At 43.4% G+C, this 16,889-nt stretch overlaps 1 protein-coding gene across 4 annotated transcripts in view; it reads right to left on the bottom strand.

Moving 5' to 3' along the window:
- Window positions 1–16,889, bottom strand: part of DOCK8 (dedicator of cytokinesis 8) — a 225,120-nt gene that overhangs the window by 36,568 nt on the left and 171,663 nt on the right. For all 4 annotated transcript variants that reach the window (XM_034647178.1, XM_011225814.3, XM_011225815.3 and 1 more), the window contains 7 exons: window positions 16,535–16,690; window positions 14,372–14,511; window positions 8,620–8,789; window positions 4,704–4,849; window positions 2,630–2,812; window positions 2,122–2,254; window positions 1,099–1,186 (listed from right to left, as the gene is read on the bottom strand). In XM_034647178.1, coding sequence (XP_034503069.1) covers window positions 1,099–1,186; window positions 2,122–2,254; window positions 2,630–2,812; window positions 4,704–4,849; window positions 8,620–8,789; window positions 14,372–14,511; window positions 16,535–16,690 — 1,016 coding nt within the window. The remainder of the gene's footprint in view (window positions 1–1,098; window positions 1,187–2,121; window positions 2,255–2,629; window positions 2,813–4,703; window positions 4,850–8,619; window positions 8,790–14,371; window positions 14,512–16,534; window positions 16,691–16,889) is intronic.

Consider the following 16,889-nt stretch of genomic DNA (forward strand, 5'->3'; position numbering starts at 1 on the left):
TGATTCACCCTTGTGACGACAACAAAGACAGTAACCGTATTTACTGACAAAAGTCAGTCAAGTCTGCCCCATCCTCACACCCGCGTGACGGGGGCTTCATACCCTGTGGAGATGGGCTACCTACACATTGTTGAATATGTGGGGCGGGGTCTTCAACTGTGTAATGTTTTGCTCAGTGGACCCTGAGATTCATTAGGCCATCTGCTGCAAAGAGGACCAGCAGACATGAGCTGTCTGTTCAACATATTTAGTTTTATGTCCTTATATAGTCAAATTCTTACACATATATATCTCATACATTGCAGTCCAAGAAGCAGGGCTTTTCTTCTTTCATTTTCTATTTTTTTTTTTGCTGATAGTAGCATACACATTATCTTACGTATATATGTGTGTGTGTATATATAGAAAATACACATACCCATTGTAGGAAATGCAGCAAAGAATAAAGAAGAAAACATCGATTACCTCAACACCCAAAGAGAACCACCCGAGGAAAATCGCTGTTAATATTCTGGTAAATATCCTGCCAGTCTTAAAATGTGTTTACCCTATGTAGTTAGAGATTTATGATTCTACTCTAAAATCAAGTGTGTGTCCTGCTTTGGTTCACTTAACATTTTCACATAAGCATGTCCCACGTCATGCAATTTTAACACCAACCTAACATCTCCTTATGTAGCTCCTTATTCCTGAGCATTCAGAATGTTTTCATTTTAAAAATATTCAGTAATTCTGACATAAACATCTCTGACTACACTTTTTGTACATGTTTCCGGAATGGAAATATGAATTTGAACGATGTGGTCTTGAGTGCCCTGTCCTGTCCCCTCCTGCAGCTTTTGTCAAACTAGCTGAGATTGCTAAATATTAGTTTTCTTTAAATGTTTATCAGTGTGGTAAAGTTTTCAGAGCTGTAAATCATAACTCCTTATACCTTTGATTATCTTGGGGTCCCTGGATGAAATGAATTTACACAGATAGTGATGTTTCATTTTCTTACCCTTGGAAGGATGTAGTTGTTTCAGTAATACAAGTAGCCTGGGAAAAAAGGGTTTTAGACTTTAGGTAAAAGTAGCACAAAGTTGCTGAGTGACTCACTTATCTTGCTTCTCATTAGCTTGCCGCCAATGTGTCTGCTCCTTCCTCCATCTCAAATTTTCACTGAGGCCTGGAAACCGGTCATTCCCTAGGAGTTAAGAAATGCATGAGAGGAATGTGATTAGTATGAAACCCTCTAAGATAACCAGAAGTTCCGTAACAAGCTCAGTGCAGGGGACTTAGCACCACTAATTAGAGCCCATGCTGGATGCAGGGATGAGACGTGACAGCCCAGGCCCCGGACACCTGTGCTTTGATTGACAGCCCACAGCTTTAGAACCCTTGTCTTTCTGGAGCGTGGGTGAGCATGTGTCATGAACAGAAGGTTCCAGTGAAACTGGGGTTCTTAGTGAATTACTGAAGAGGAGAGTGGGGGTGTTAAATGAGGGTGCCCCCCCCCACTGCAAGAGCTGAGCTCCCCCCAAGCTCCTGGCCACTGTGTCCCACCGCATAGAATGAACTGTCATTCTGTGTGACTTTGAGCATGGCGACTAAGATGGAGTGTGCCCGAGCACTTCACTCTACTGTATAGCAGTGGGTTCAGCCTTTGTGAGATCGTTCCTGGCAGGCCTGGAACACTCGGACACCCCTGGGAGGCGGGGGATCGGGTGTATTCTAATAATGCCCTGAATGATTTGGGGAGATGATTTTGGAACGAGAATTATCTAGCATCTTGACCATGCTCCACAAAGACGAGTCAAATGCCCCATGGAGAGGCTTCGACCTTGAGGGAGACCACATTCCATCTATCCTGTGACTCACGTCCTTGGATGCAACCTGTACCCCTGACAGGTTTTAAACAGAAGACATATTTGGGGACATTTACAGGGTTCCTGTGACCTCAGGACAGCAGCTTTCCCTCGCAAGCACACAGCATGCTCAGAATCCAGGAACCTGCTTGTCTTTATTACCCCAACATCTTAAGAAAGCGATGGTACTTCTACTCGCGTTGTGAGGACGCTTCTCCCCACCAAGGGTGTAAAACTCGCTGACAGAAAGCCGGGAAGGGCAAGGCCAACACACCTGGAGCTCGGCAACGCCGCATCATCTCCCCCCGGGCCCCTTCCCCGCGGAGCAAAGCCTCTTCCAGCCTGGCCTTGACGTCCCTTGACTTCTGCAGGACTTGGGTACTGACTTTGTCAGAACTCTGTTTTCCCTGGACAGGACAGAGGCAGAAGGATGTTTAGTGTGGTGAGATCTCTGTCCGTGGGGCGAATCCTCAAAACACAATACTCCCCGGCAAACGGCAGCCAGTTTGTGCCCCCATGGAGATGCTGTTGGTAGGCGGGGGAGGGGGGTCCTATGGCTCAAATCCTGTGAATGGGAATGGGGTTCTCTCTGCAGAAGGCAGAGATCCTTCCCCGGAGAAATGGCCATATCTAGAATGCAAAGAAGTTCTGGGTTGTAATATAGCAGTGAGAACAACAGAGGATGTCTCCCTTCCCCTCAAGCCAAGGGGAACCGTAGTAGCGACATCAACCTGAACTTAGGAGCTAAGAGCGGCTGTAAGGCTGAGCCACCTCGCACTCACCTTGTACTCGAAGCACGAGACACAGATGAAAAGGAGATCTAAGATCCTGTTTAGCTGCATGGATGGCAGGTCGGCGATCCACTTCTTGATGAGGCTCTGGTCGGCGTTCTTCATGATCCAGAGGAAGCAGATCATGAGGTTGCGGGTCGTGTCGGCACTCAGCATGTTGTACTGCTTGTAGGGCTGCGGGGAGGCAGGTGGCGAGGTGGGCGCAGGGGAAGAAGTAGAGCCATGGGAACCCCAAAAGCACAGGGGATGCTAAGCTCTTAGAACACAGGCATTGCCCTTCGTCCCTGGCTGGGGGACTGTTTCCAGTAACCCGGCCTTTCTTGGGCTACGAAGCTGCGTTTCCTGAGCTGAGGAGCTCAGCAAAGGGGCTCGCGTGGGGCAGCGTCTGAGCCAGGTTTTGGCCACGTCCTGTGGGCACCCTCCGGCTCCAGAGCACTGTGGTCTGGTGGTCTGTCCTGCCTTAGCCAGGCCCCCCAGTCTCAATGATACAAAGGGGGCTTCCCAGCTGCTAAGATTCCAAATATTTCGCCTTCCAGCTGGACACCGGAGGGTTGGACTTAGAGCAGAGAACAAGACTAGCCAGGCTCCAGAAACATCCTAACTGTTCAAGAGTTAACCTCTTTGTCAGAGTCCAAAGTATAACAGAAGAGTCATGAAGCGCTCAGCAAATGAATCAAATCGCTAATTTAGCGGTGTCCTCTGTGCTGGGACTTCAGTCACAATTTATGTTTTCCTGGGGGTCGGGGGGTGGTGGGGACTCAGGCTATTTGCTTTAATACCTGGGTCCCAAGTGTTCATTTTTTGAGTGCTGGGCACACTTTCTTTCACTCATCCACTCAAGACAAAGAACAATATGCTGCACCCTGGGTTCATGCAGCGTAGCTAAGACCCAGTGGGATGTGAGACCCCCTAACTGTGCATGTGGGGGGGATGTTAGTTCGGGATGGGAATGATAGGGTCTATGAAATTAGTTTAGTTTTCCTGAGTAGGGTGACAAGAAGATATGAAAACCTTAGCGATAACTTCCCAGGGAAAATGCTCTCACGGTGAACTCTGGGCATCTAAGCATGTGTCTTTCAGCCAAATAACAATGTAAAAAGGCATCCCCTGCCTTGGGCAAGCTAACTTTGGTAAGATGCACATTATTAAGATGAAAGAGGTCATAAAACACTGTATTTCTCCAACGGATGAGGGATGTCAACTCTCAAATGTCTTTTCTCTTTCTTACATCCTTGCCTTCCAGCCCTCCCGGGGTGTCCTGCCAGGGTGGGGGGGGGCTTGCTAAGTGCTGGAGGGAAGAGAGGAAAGCCACGCAGCAGAGAAGCTACTTAGGTCTAGAGGCAGCCTTCCCAGGAAAGAACCGAGTGGAGCTCTCTGCGGGTGTACGCCTTAAGCTGAAATGCAAAGTTAAATTAAGCTGGACGACGCAGCGCTGTCACTGTCTGCCAAAGGAAGAGTCAGGGCTCCCCAAGGAATGGAGTTCCCACCTCAAAGAAATCAGACATTGCATTCCTGGAGGAACTGCTCTTTAAGCACAGAGTCTGTGCAAAAGGACAGAGCTATCCAACTCTGTTTGGGCTCCCTGGGGCCCCAGAAAAGCTGAAGTCTTTTGCCTAAGAAGTACGCACCCCAAGCAACTGGCCCCTTCAATCATTTTTTTTGGAGGCAGGCATAGTGTGTATGATAAGCACAGATAAACACCGCTCAAGCCTCTCACTCGAGGGAGGCTTGGTTTGATCTTCTTTGTGCGGATCTTAGATTTCCCAAGTTCACCTCTTTCTGGTGTTCTGAAACTTGAACTCAGGCACGGTTGAGACTGCCTGGATTTGATCTGTGGACCTACCGCTACAGCCACAGCCGACCATGACCATGCCACCTCCTCTGTGCCGTTTCCCTTCTCAACGGCTAGCTCTACGCTGATGCCTTTCAGAATGGAACACGGAGGCAGAAATCTCACAGCCTGTTCTACTCTGGGTTCTGGTAGGTAAATACAAGAGCAGGCCCATCAGAAGATGGGACAAGACACAGAACAAAAAATAAACCAGAGAAAGGTGCACCAACATACCAAGGAAGAAAGCATTGTTCCACTTGTCTTCGAAGTAAAATTGTTTCCGGCTATGGCCAGTGCCATGTTCTGGTTAATTGCACTGATCCCTTCCTGGTCTTCATCGGAGCCATTGGCACGATTTTTTCCACTACGGGCATCTGCAGCTGTAAGGAAAACATCACTGGCCTTACCCTACAATCCAACAATGGTGCTTCTTGGTACTTATGCAATGAGTTGAAAATTTATGCCCGCATAAAAATCTGCACATTTCTAATGGCCAAAACGTGGAAGCAAGCAAGATACCCTTCAGTAGATGAAATAAACTGCAGTACATCCAGGCAATGGAATATTTCGCAGCACTAGAAAGAAATGAGCTATCTGGGGTGCCTGGGTGCCTCAGTCGTTAAGCGTCTGCCTTCGGCTCAGGGCGTGATCCCGGCGCTGTGGGATTGAGCCCCGTCTCAGGCTCCTCCACTGGGAGCCTGCTTCTTCCTGTCCCGCTCCCCCTGCTTGTGTTCCCTCTTTCGCTGGCTGTCTCTCTCTCTGTCAAATAAACAAATAAAATCTTAAAAAAAAAAAAAAAAGAAATGAGCTATCAAGCTATGAAAAGGTATGGAGGAATCTTAAATGCATGCTACATGAAAGAAGTCACGTGAAAAGGCTACATATGATATGATTCCAACTCTAAGACATTCTGGAAAAGACAAAACTACAGAGATGCTAAAAAGTTCAGTGGCTGCCAGGGCCTGGAGAGAGAGGGATGACCAGGCAGAGCACAGAGGAATTTTAGGGTAGAGAAACGACTTGGGTTGATACCACAATCATGGATACATAGCATTATATATTTGTCCAAACCCATAGTATTTACAACCCCAAGAGTGAACCCTAATGTAAACCATGGACTTTGGGTAATGATGATGGATTGCTGTAGGTTCACCAACGATAACCAATGCACCCCTCTAGTGGGAGATACTGACAATGAGGGGTTGTTTATACATGGGGGCAGGGGGCATATGGGAAGTCTCTATATTTTCTGTTCAATTTTGCTGTGAACTCAAAGCTGCTCCTTAAAAGTCTTTAAAAAAAAATCTTTGCTGATGTGAAGCAGAAAACAGTATTTCCCTATGTCTCTCACCCAATACCCATGAAGGGACTGATAACTTATTAGTATACTGAAGTCTGCACAGTAATTTAAAACCTGATGGCTCCTCACTCAGTGGGGAGTGTGCCTGAGATGCTCTCTCTCTCCCTCTGCCCCTCCCCCCGACACACACTCTCTCTCCCCAAATAAGTAAATAAATCTTAAAAAAAAACAAAACTGATGTTTAGCATTACTTCTAAACTGCTACCATCTCTAGGAAAAAGCAGGCAGGCTAAAAAAAAGAGACAAAATGCTCAGCAAAAGGTTAGGTTAGAATTAATTTTTCAAATTGTAAAAATAACAATTCTCGAGAATTTCATAACACTTTCCTGTAATATAATATTTTTAAAAAATGTTTCTAAGTTTTTATTTAAATTCCAGTTAGCTAGTGTAATATTAGTTTCAGGGGTGTAATATAATATTTTTTACTCTATTCATATATTTTAAATAATGACCAAATAGAAAGGAACCCATAATAATAGAACTATTCAGTTCTTTGTAAAATAACAAGCGATTGTCACAAATTCAACAATGTATTAAATTTCAAATGTCTGAAATGAATGTTAATTTATTATCTCTATGTAATGTAGGCATAACTATGTTTATATGTAGGTCTAGATATATGTGAACAAAAAAAGGACCCACCACTTAAAAGGTTGGTTTTTCACCAATCACACACGAAGTTTTTGCTTAAGCAATTGTTAGAAAAGTGTATTAAAACACTTGCAACTGATTGATTCGTAAGAAGTCGCTTGCCAACATTGCATTCGGATCTTCAATTCCAGGAAAATTAGACTGCAAACGGTATTTCCTTCTGCTAAAATTCTGAAAACAGAACTCAAATATTTTAAGAACTTAGTTTTTAAGAATAATAGCTCACTATCTGTGTTTAAAAGCAGCTGAGTTTTTAAACAAATGGTAAAATGAATAGCATGTGGCAATTATGTAAGATCTGATAACATTATCAGATTTGAGGATGCATTCTTACTTCCCTCAAATATGAACAGGGTCATGGTTATAACAGACAGAAGGACACAAAAATTTGCCACATAAAATGCTTTTATAGAAAGTCTCTCATTTCATCCTTATCACGTCCTTGAGATGTAGACATTGTTACCACATTTTTACAGTTGAGGAAAGAGGAGGGAAAACATTGAAAGGTTGAGGAATTTTTCAAAGGTCACATGTAGCAGTAAATGGGCTGGAATTTGAATTCAGCTGGATCTGTTTTAAAAACTAAATTCTTCTTAGAGTATCAAAGGATTCCATAAGTAATAGATGTACTTTATTACCTCTAATAATAGAATACTTTCACTGTTTTCCCACTTGTCAGCTACGTCATGACTATAAAGGTCAAGGCCATACATCAAGAAACCATTGAGATTTAAAAGGCTTGGAGGCCAAGCGCTGAAAAGCTCTGATCCAAAGTGACTGATTTGGAAAATTCTCATTGACAAGGAAGCTTAGGAGAATGTATGCTACAGCGGTTCCCTGCTTTGGGAACAAATGAGTCATAGGTCTTTAAGTGGAACTTTCTAGAAACTTTCAGCAAAATTCTGGAAATGGTCTGCAGGTCATCTGCTGTGCTCTGGATTATATCCTTAAATCTTGAAGACAGCACTGTTCTCGATGTGGACTCCAGTCAGGCACTACCAGAGAATGCTCACCCCCTGGGCCAAGCTTGCTTCTGTACATCCCTTGCCCATTTTCTGTTCACTTACATTCCCTAATCCACACAGTAATATGTAAATAAACTCATGAAGTCCACAAACTCCTTTAAGATAATTTATCCTTTCCTCTTGCTGAAAAATGAGAGATACTGACTTCCAACACCAGAACCTGCCTCTTAGGGCCAAAGGCAAAATTCCACTGTCACGGCAGAATTTCCTAATATCGAAGACACCGTGATTTTTTTGAGAGACATAGAGAGAGTTAGAGTTAGGAGGGGCAGAAGGAGGGAGAGAATCCCAAGCAGACTCCACACTCAGCACAGAGCCCGACGAAGGGCTCAATCTCATGACCCTGAGATCATGACTTGAGACAAAGTCAAGAGTTAGACACTTAACCAACTGAGCCACCCAGGTGCCCCGACACCATGATAGGGAACAATTGTTTAGGGTCATTTGAGTCTGCTTCTTTCCTAAGCCATTCGTAAGAGAAAAGAGAAGGAACACCTTTATTTCAATGCCTTAGAGTGGTGATCTCCCAAAGGAGTAATTCTGTTAGTACTTTGTCAACCTTTGTGATGTATGGTCTATAAAGTTCATCATATACCAGCAGATAAGTGAATGAATGAACAAATAATTTCTAAATGAACAGCCATAAGAGACTCTTAACATAAGAGACTCTTAATAGGAAAGAAACTGAGGGTTGCTGGAGGGGACTGGGGTGGGGGGAATGGGGCAACTGGGTGATGGACATTAAGGAGGGCACGTGATGGAATTATTATATAAGACTGATGAATCACAGACCTGTACCTCTGAAATCAATACATTATATATTAATTAATTGAATGAAAATTTTAAAAAGTTTTTAAAAAACCCACGCATGACTATGGTCCTTTACAAAACAACAAAAAACTTATTGGGGGAGTCAAATAAAAAGGAAAAAACCCCAAACCCTAAAAAACCCCAAAATTTATTGGGACCTATGTGAAAAAGTTCTGGAGAGCAGGTGTGGAAAACTGCTCACGTAAACATATCAGCACTAGAGCTAAGAGCAGAAATTTCATTCCAGTGCGGCACTTGGCAGGGGCGCCCATCAATCCAAGGAAGGAGATGGAGGCATCATTACCTGTAAAGTCATAGAGTTGCGGCAAAGCATCCAAAATTATGCCAACCAAAGGCAGGTAGAGGGCAGCGATTTTGACCTTCACTTCCGGTTTGACACAGCGCGGGTCCAGGTCGTGAGAGCTCAGAAGGCTATGGATGGCACTGACAGCCTTCCTTTGCACTTTGCTGATCCTATTGGCACAACACAGAAAGCTAGAGGTTATGGTGAAGGGAGATGGGCCAATACGCTCTTAAACAATAAGGAGGAATCAGAACGCTCCTGATCATTGGGGTGACATGTGAAAACCAAGTGAAAGAGGGGAAAGTGTCTAGAATCCAGAAACAGACTGCCTGTGTTCTGGTCCTGGGTTTGATGTTTCAAAGTCCATCACATTGTAGCATTCGGTACTTCATTCCTTTTTATTGTTGAGTGATATTCCACTGTGCAGATAGAACACATTTTATTTTGAGAGAGAGGGGTGGGGTGTGAGGTGTGGGAGAGGGACAGAGGCAGAGGGAGAGAGAGATTCCCAAGCTGGCTCCACGTTCAGTGCAGAGCCTGACACAGGGCTCTATCTCACGACCCTGAGATCATGACCTGACCCAAAATCAATAGTCAGATGCCTAACTGACTGAGACAGCCAGGCGCCCCAGATCATATTTTAATAACCCATTCACCAATTGATGGACTTTAGATTATTTCCACTTTTTGGCTATTATTAACTATTAATGTTGCTTTGAATATTTGTGTATAAGTTTTTGTATGGATATAAGTTTAGTTCTCTTGGGTATGAAGTTTACTTCATACCTCAGAGTAGAATTACTGGGTTTTATGGTAACTCTACTTAACCTTTAGAGGAATCATCAAACTGTTCTTTTCTTTTTCAGATTGTATTTATTTATTTGAGAGAGAGAAGGGCATGAGCAGAGGGAGGGGGAGAAGGACAAGCAGATTCCTCGTTGAGTGTGGAGCCTGATGCAGGGCTCAATCCCAGGACCCTGAGATCATGACTTGAGCCGAAGTCAGATGCTTAACCAACTGAGCCACCCAGGCACCCCACCACCAAATTGTTTTCAACAGTGCCTACATCATTTTACACCCCCCCCACACCTGGAAGAGGTTCCATTTTCTCCCTGCCAACACTAGTTAATATTTATCTTTTTATTATGGCCATCCTAGTGGGTATGAAGTTTGGACTGATTGTTTGTATCCTCCCAAAATCTGTATGTTTAAACCTAATTCCTAGTGTGACGATATTAGGAGGAAAGGCCTTTGGGAGGGGATCAGGTCACAAGGGTGGAGACCTCATGCATGGGACCAGTGCCCTTATGAGAGGCCCCAGAGAGCTCCCTTGCCCCTTCAGCCATGTGAGAATACAGCAAGAAGATGACCATCTATGAACTAGGAAGTGAGTCCTCATCAGACATTGAATCTGCCAGCACCTTGATCTTGGACTTCCTAGCCTCCAGAACTATGAGAAATAAATTTCTGTTGTTTATAAGCCACCTAGGCTATGGTGTTTTTGTTACAGTTACCTGAAGGAACTAAGAGAGAAGGGGTAATTATCTGGTTATGATACGCATTTCCCTGATCGTTAATGTGGTTGAATACTTTTTTCATGTCCTTATTTGTCATCTCTTCATTGGAGAGATGTCTATTCTGATCCTTGCCTTTTAAAAAAATTGAGTTACTTGTCTTTTTGTTATTGAGTTGTAAGATTTAAAAATTATATAAAGGGGGGGTGCCTGGGTGGCTCAGTCAGTTAAGCCTCTGACTCACAATTTCAACTCATCATGATATTATAGGTCATGAGATCAAGACCTGTGTCAGGCTCTGTGCTCAGTGGAGAGTCTGCTTGGGATTCTCTCTCTCCCTCTCCCTCTGCCCCTTCCCCCACGTGCGCAAGTGCTCTGTCTCCTTCAAATAAAAAAATAAATCGTTTTAAAAATGATATAATGGGCACAAATCCCTTATTAGATCTACGATTTGCAGATATTTTCTCCTGTTCTGTGCATTGTCTTTTCATTTCCTTGATCATGTCCTATATATCACAGAAGTTCTCACTTTCATGAAATCTAACTTAGCATTTTTTTTCTTTTGTTGTGCCTATTTCTGGTGTCAAATCTAAGAAGCCATTGCCTGATCCTATTTCATGATGATTATCCCTATGATTCCATCTAAGAGTTTTATGGTTTCGATGCTTACACTGAGGTCTTTGATCATTTTGAGTTAACTTCTGCACGTGGTGTGAAATGGGGACCCGACTTCATTCTTTTCCATGTGGATACCCAGTTGCATCAGCACCATCTGTTGAAAACACTACTCTTGCCCCCTTGAATTGTGTTGGCACCCTTGTCAAAAGTCAATTGACTCTAAATGTGAAGATTTATTTCTGGACTCTTAATTCAGTTGCATCGATCGATATGTCTATCGTTACGGCAGAACCACTACCATTGCTTTGTAGTAGGCTTTGAAATCAGGAAATGTGAACCCACCAATTGTGTTCTTTTTCAAGATCGTTTTGGCTATATTGGGTCCCTTGAATTTTCATATGAATCTTAAGGTCAGCTTGTCAGTATTTGCAAAGAACCTAGCTGGAATTTTGAGAGGAGTTGCACTGAACTTGCAGATCAATTTGGGGAGTATCGCCATCTTAGTAGTACTGTCTTCTGATCCGTGAATATGTCATGAGTCTCCACTTGTTTAGTTTTCTAAAGTGTTTCATAGTTTTTGGTGTACAAGTTATACTTTTTTTGTTAAAAACTTCAGTCCTAAGATTTTTTTTATTTTTTGATGCTATTTTAAGTGGAGTTGTTCTCTTAATTTCATTCCACATCGTCCATCACAAGTATATGGAAATATAATCGATTTTTGCATATTGATTTTGTACCTTGCAACCTTGCTAAACACACTTATTATCTTTAATAGGTTTTTGATGGGTTCCATAGGACTTTCTAAAAATAAATCATGTCATCTGTGAACAGAGATAATTTTACTTCTTCCTTCCCAATATGGGTGCCTTTATTTCATTTCCTTGCCTACTTGCTCTGGGTAGAGTTTCCAGTACAACGACGAATAAAATAGAAGTAGCAAGAGTGGGTAGTCTTATCTTGTTCCTGGTCTTAGAAGAAAAGCAATCAGTCTTTCACTGATAAGTACAATGTTAGCTGTGGGTTTTTTTAGTTTTCTCAGGTTGAGGATCTGCTCTTCTATTTTTTTTTTAAAGATTTTATTTATTTATTTGACAGAAAGAGACAGCCAGCAAGAGAGGGAACACAAGCAGGGGGAGTGGGAGAGGGAGAAGCAGGCTCCTAGCTGAGGAGCCTAATGTGGGGCTCGATCCCAGAACGCTGGGATCACGCCCTGAGCTGAAGGCAGACGCTTAACGACTGAGCCACCCAGGCGCCCCCTGATCTTCTATTCCTATAGCATTTGCTGAATGTTCTTTCAAGAAGGGTATTAGATTTTGTCAAAGGCTTTTCCTTCATCTATTGAGATGACTGAATGGGTTTCGTCCTTTATTCTATGCATAGAATGCATCTTATCAATTGATTTTCAGATGTTAAACCAATCTCACGTTCCTAGGATAAATCCTACATAGCTATAGCATATAATCCTTTTTATGAGTTGTTGAATTCAGTTTTCTAGTATTTTGTTGAGGATATTTATATCCACAGTCATATTAGTGTGCTGTTTTCTTGTGATGTCTTTTGTCTGCTTTTGGAATCAGGGTAATGCCAGCTTCATGGAATGAGTTGGAAAGTGTTCTCTCCCTTCTATTTTCTGGAGGAGCATGCGAAGGACCAGAAGTAATTTTTTAACCATTTGGTAGCATAACACAGAAATGTTACATAATTTCCGCATGCTTGAAAAATACTAGGGATTTAGCAATATGTGGACATTTGTGGGCATCCCCAGGTAAGGGGGCTCTGGGGAGACCCGTTAGAGACTAGAGCCGTGGCTCTTTCAGAAGTCCAGATACTGAGACATGTCCCACTGGCCCTTGCCCTTCAGATGAGCAGGTGTTGGTGAGTCTATTAATTGTCTTGGCAGCAAAAGGAAGTACCGACGAAGAGGAAGTATTGTTAAAGCAGATTTTTCTGAGGTTTTGGCCCATATGGTGAAGTCACTAATAAGTATGTGACAGTATTTCTAATGACTTTCCAGGGAAGTAACTGACAACCCAGAAATCAGGGATTATTGTGTTGCCAAAGGAAAGACACTCTTCATTAGCTACCCTCTGGGGGGTAGAAAAGGTACTGTGTGTGTGTGCACGCGTGTGTGTGTGTTTGTACATGAAGGTGATTTTCTTTGTGCTCAAACGTCATTCTCAGCACCTTACGGGTCAGGGCACTTTGTGTTGCTGTGGAAATTTATGTTAGTTATAGGGTAGAAAGTTCTACCGAGAAACCTGAGAGGGGTGTATCAGGGTTGAGAGAAAATGAGACTGAAGCTCTCTAAGGACGCACTCAGGACCTGAATTTCTGGAAAGAGGCAGAATTTAGAGTGAAGAATCTCCATTTCCCACACTGACCTCCTGGGAGGCAGACAGTGGTATGGTCAAAGCACTAAGGATACCTCTGTGATTGCAGTTAATATAAGCTGATGCTGCTTGCGTCACTGTTTCCTTCACTAAGTTGTAAGCACTTCAAGAAAACTTGAAAACTTCCAATTCGACAAAAATCTGTAAACATACAGCAATGCTGCTGCTAATCCGCATACTTTATTCCAGAAACTTCTTTAGCAGAGGAAGGAAGATCCAAGGAGTCATATGTAGAGGTTCCCCAGGGAGGATGTACCCCAGGAACGGACTCAGGAAACCACGGCTCTGGATGTGTTCTGCTATGTAACTTTGGGCAAGTTCCTTCCATTCTTCATGCCTAGCCTGAACACCAAAAGGGCTGAGCTTGAATTATCTTCCAATCCAATCTCTGGATCTGGGTCCCTGAATGGTGAGTTCTGGGGGGGCAGGAAATTTGTCTGTTTTGTGCACTGATGTATCTCTGAAATACTCCAGACTGTGTCTGCCCCATGGTAGACACTTGATAACTGTTGAATGGGATGTATAATATTTTGGAAGGCGTTGTGTCCTTCCATCCAATTGGGCAGATGGTGGTTTCCTAATCCTATGGCTCAGGGAGCGCAGGGAGAGAAGGAAAGAAGGGTGGTCCATCTCCATCCCTGTCCACTGACTTCAGGACTAGATGCTGACCCAAGCTCCGGGGTGATCAGGCTTATAAAAGGTGCAAGGATTTATAAGCCCTGGACCCGGGGCTTCTCTTTTAGCCTGGGAAGGTCTCTCTGCAAGAAACCTAATGTGGACACGGGGTGACTGCCTTCCCACCAGTGGCAGCTTCCTTTTTCAACATGAAGCCATCTTGCTGCTGCCTCCGTGTGTATTCAGATCACCTGGGGCATATCTTATAAATGGCTTTGTTCCTAGTTCCCTAATCAAAGCATCCCCGGGATGCCTGCTGTAGTAGAAATGGGAAATTCTTCTCCATGAATAAGTGGCCGGAAACAGCCATTTTATGGTTTCTCTCTGTCCCTCAGGCCTTTCCACACTCCTGTCAGCACTTTTTTCTCAACACGTGGATGCTTCCAATCTTCAGAGCTGGTGAATGGTAGAATTTTTGGCCAAGTAGGAGAGGTTGGACTGCAAACTTTGAGAAGGAGCTTTTGGGGTTTTTTGTGCGTTTTTTGGGGGGAAGGGTTTGTTTTGTTTTTTGTTTTTTTTACACTTTGTACTCCAATTTACATGTCAGAAACATACCCTTCGCCTTCGGCATCCAGAGCAGCAACCAGTTCTGTAAAGAGAAGTCCCGTGAGAAAGTGCTGCTGACGGTACTCGGGAGTAAGATCGAACATGCTGGCAATCTTCTGGTCCTGGAAGCTGGAGCAGGAGCTCGAGTTCTATGGAAATGCAAGGATTTAAATGAAATAATAATAATAATAAAATAAAAATTAAAAAACCCTGAGATGCTGTTAAAAAAGAAAGAAAGAAAGAAATGCAAGGAGCAGTTCCATAAGGAACAAGAACTGGAATTAAAATCACAATGGCCAATGTATAAGGAGCTGCCTGGAGGGAGGCTTTGTAAGCACCTCCCAGGGACAGACCCCAGGTGGAAGCTGTACTTCCAGTGGTCACTTTGCTTTCCCACCCCCCAGACAGAGAACTGTCAACTGGGAAAGATGAAAATAGAGCCCCCAGGGTCTCTCACAAAAGGACTCATACTCCCCTCCCCACCCTAGATCAGAAGCAAAGATGAAAGTCCAAGGATATCATGTGGATCTGGAGACCCAGGGCAACGGGCACTGGGTCCCATGCTGTGGCTTTGAGCAGGGAATGCCTCTCTATAAACTGCCTCCTTGATTTGAGGCCCCTGTTTCCTAAGCTACACTTCTGAGTATGGCTTCTGCACACTGCCCGAATTCTGCTGGCTGGAACTAGCAGGCGAGTTGGGCAGGGAAGTGTCAGACTACCAGTCCTAGAAAATTCCTGTGGTAACTTGGGGGCACACTTTACTTTGCACTAAAGGAATCAAAAATGTCTCTGGAAATCCTTTACAGTTGGGTGGGGCTGGGCCTTGGCCCTGGCTGGCAGCTCGGGGTTGCTAACTCCCTGGGGTAGTTGTAAGGGAAATGGGGCAATAGGCTCAGAGCAAAGTTAGCCCATTTGGAATTGCTGCTGTAAGTCCCATCCTCCCCAGTGCACGTGGAGATGGTCATGTGGCTGACAGCTGGCTCCGGCCATTTGGCATCAATGGCTAGGATTTTTTTTTCTATTAGTAAGACAAACCTTCACCTTTGTGTTAGTATCAAGGAAAATGCAACAAAAATAGAAGCTAATATTGAGAAATCTAGCTTGCTGCCCTGAGCTACTGATTTGTCAGCTATAAATGCAATGGGATTGTAAAACAGCATTCCCTTAAAGTTTTTCTAGAAGGCATGAGTCCCTTGAGAAATCTATGAAGGGAAAAAAAAGTTTCCAATAGTGGGAATCAGTGCTTATTAAATACTTCTCTCCTCCACCCCTTGGGTATTTACGGTTTATACTAACAAGTTAGAGATTCTTGGGTGGCCTACTGCAAACAAACCTGTTAACACAGGGTTTCTAAAACTTATTTGACTCTGGAATTCTGTATTTGCATAATACCTCTTAACATCCAGTAAAATCTGGGGCCCGCTGAACCTAACCTGTGAGAAACTGTTACAAAAAAAGATTGGCCATGTCAGTCAAAGCCTTGTCTCTAAATGCTACACAAGTGTTATTTTGTGTGTGTGTGTGTGTGTGTGTGTCAGATAAAGAACAAGACTCATTAGAAATACACTCTCTATAAAAGAGACCATTGGATTCGTTTATGACAAGGTCTTTTTAGTGCTTCAAGAACTAAATTATCTGGAGTATAATTCAAGATGGACTCACCTTGCACCCAACTCCATTTTATAACAGTATCAACGGAAAGTTCTAGGATAGCTCAAAGATATAATACCCAGTGTTAAAAACCACTAGTAGACCATTTCTGAATTAATATAAAGGAATAAGCAATTTCATGAACTTTATGGTTCTGGGGTTGAGGAAAAGGAAAGTGAGCAAAGAAGATGGTCCACCTAACATGGAAAGATTATTAATGCCAGACAGAGGAAGCTATGTGACTTACCTATGAATTTCTACATTCTCATAATACGTATGGATTCTTTTCTCTTCCTGGCCTCAGCAGGGACCCTTGAGACCAGGAAGAAATCAATCACATACCTTGTAAATGATCGGTTAGATGGGGTAACTTTGGGTACCATACTTGTGAGTATCTGGGTCAACTGAGCTGGTGTGAATAGCTTGGTTTGTCTTTTAATTAATAAGACCAACCTTTCTAGTAATAAACGACTAAACTAATTAAATCAAACAGGTTGAGGGATTCTTTCAGGAGCTGCTCACCTGGGAAGAGATGGAGGGGCACGGGGAGGCTGGAGCAGTATCAGCGTTCATAAAGAAGAGGTTCAGATTGAGGTAATGCTCATGGCTGCAGAGGATTCTCAGAAACTCCAGCCTCATGGAAATGAGCGTGGGAAGGTTGGTGAGCTTGGCCGACAGCTACGAAGAAAAATGAAAACAGGAAAGACATGTTTATGATAAGGTAAATGGAGTTGCAGTTGGCAGGTACAAAAATCTCCTTTCTCTCCAAATTAAGATCATCAATTTAATAAAAATTAATGGGAGAGTGCCACGGATGGATAGCTCTATATTACAGGGAGGCCCAATGAGTTTTCACGCATTACTGTTCCCCTTAATA

This window comes from Ailuropoda melanoleuca, chromosome 17, assembly GCF_002007445.2.
Source record: "Ailuropoda melanoleuca isolate Jingjing chromosome 17, ASM200744v2, whole genome shotgun sequence".
Classification (NCBI taxonomy): Eukaryota; Metazoa; Chordata; class Mammalia; order Carnivora; family Ursidae; genus Ailuropoda; species Ailuropoda melanoleuca.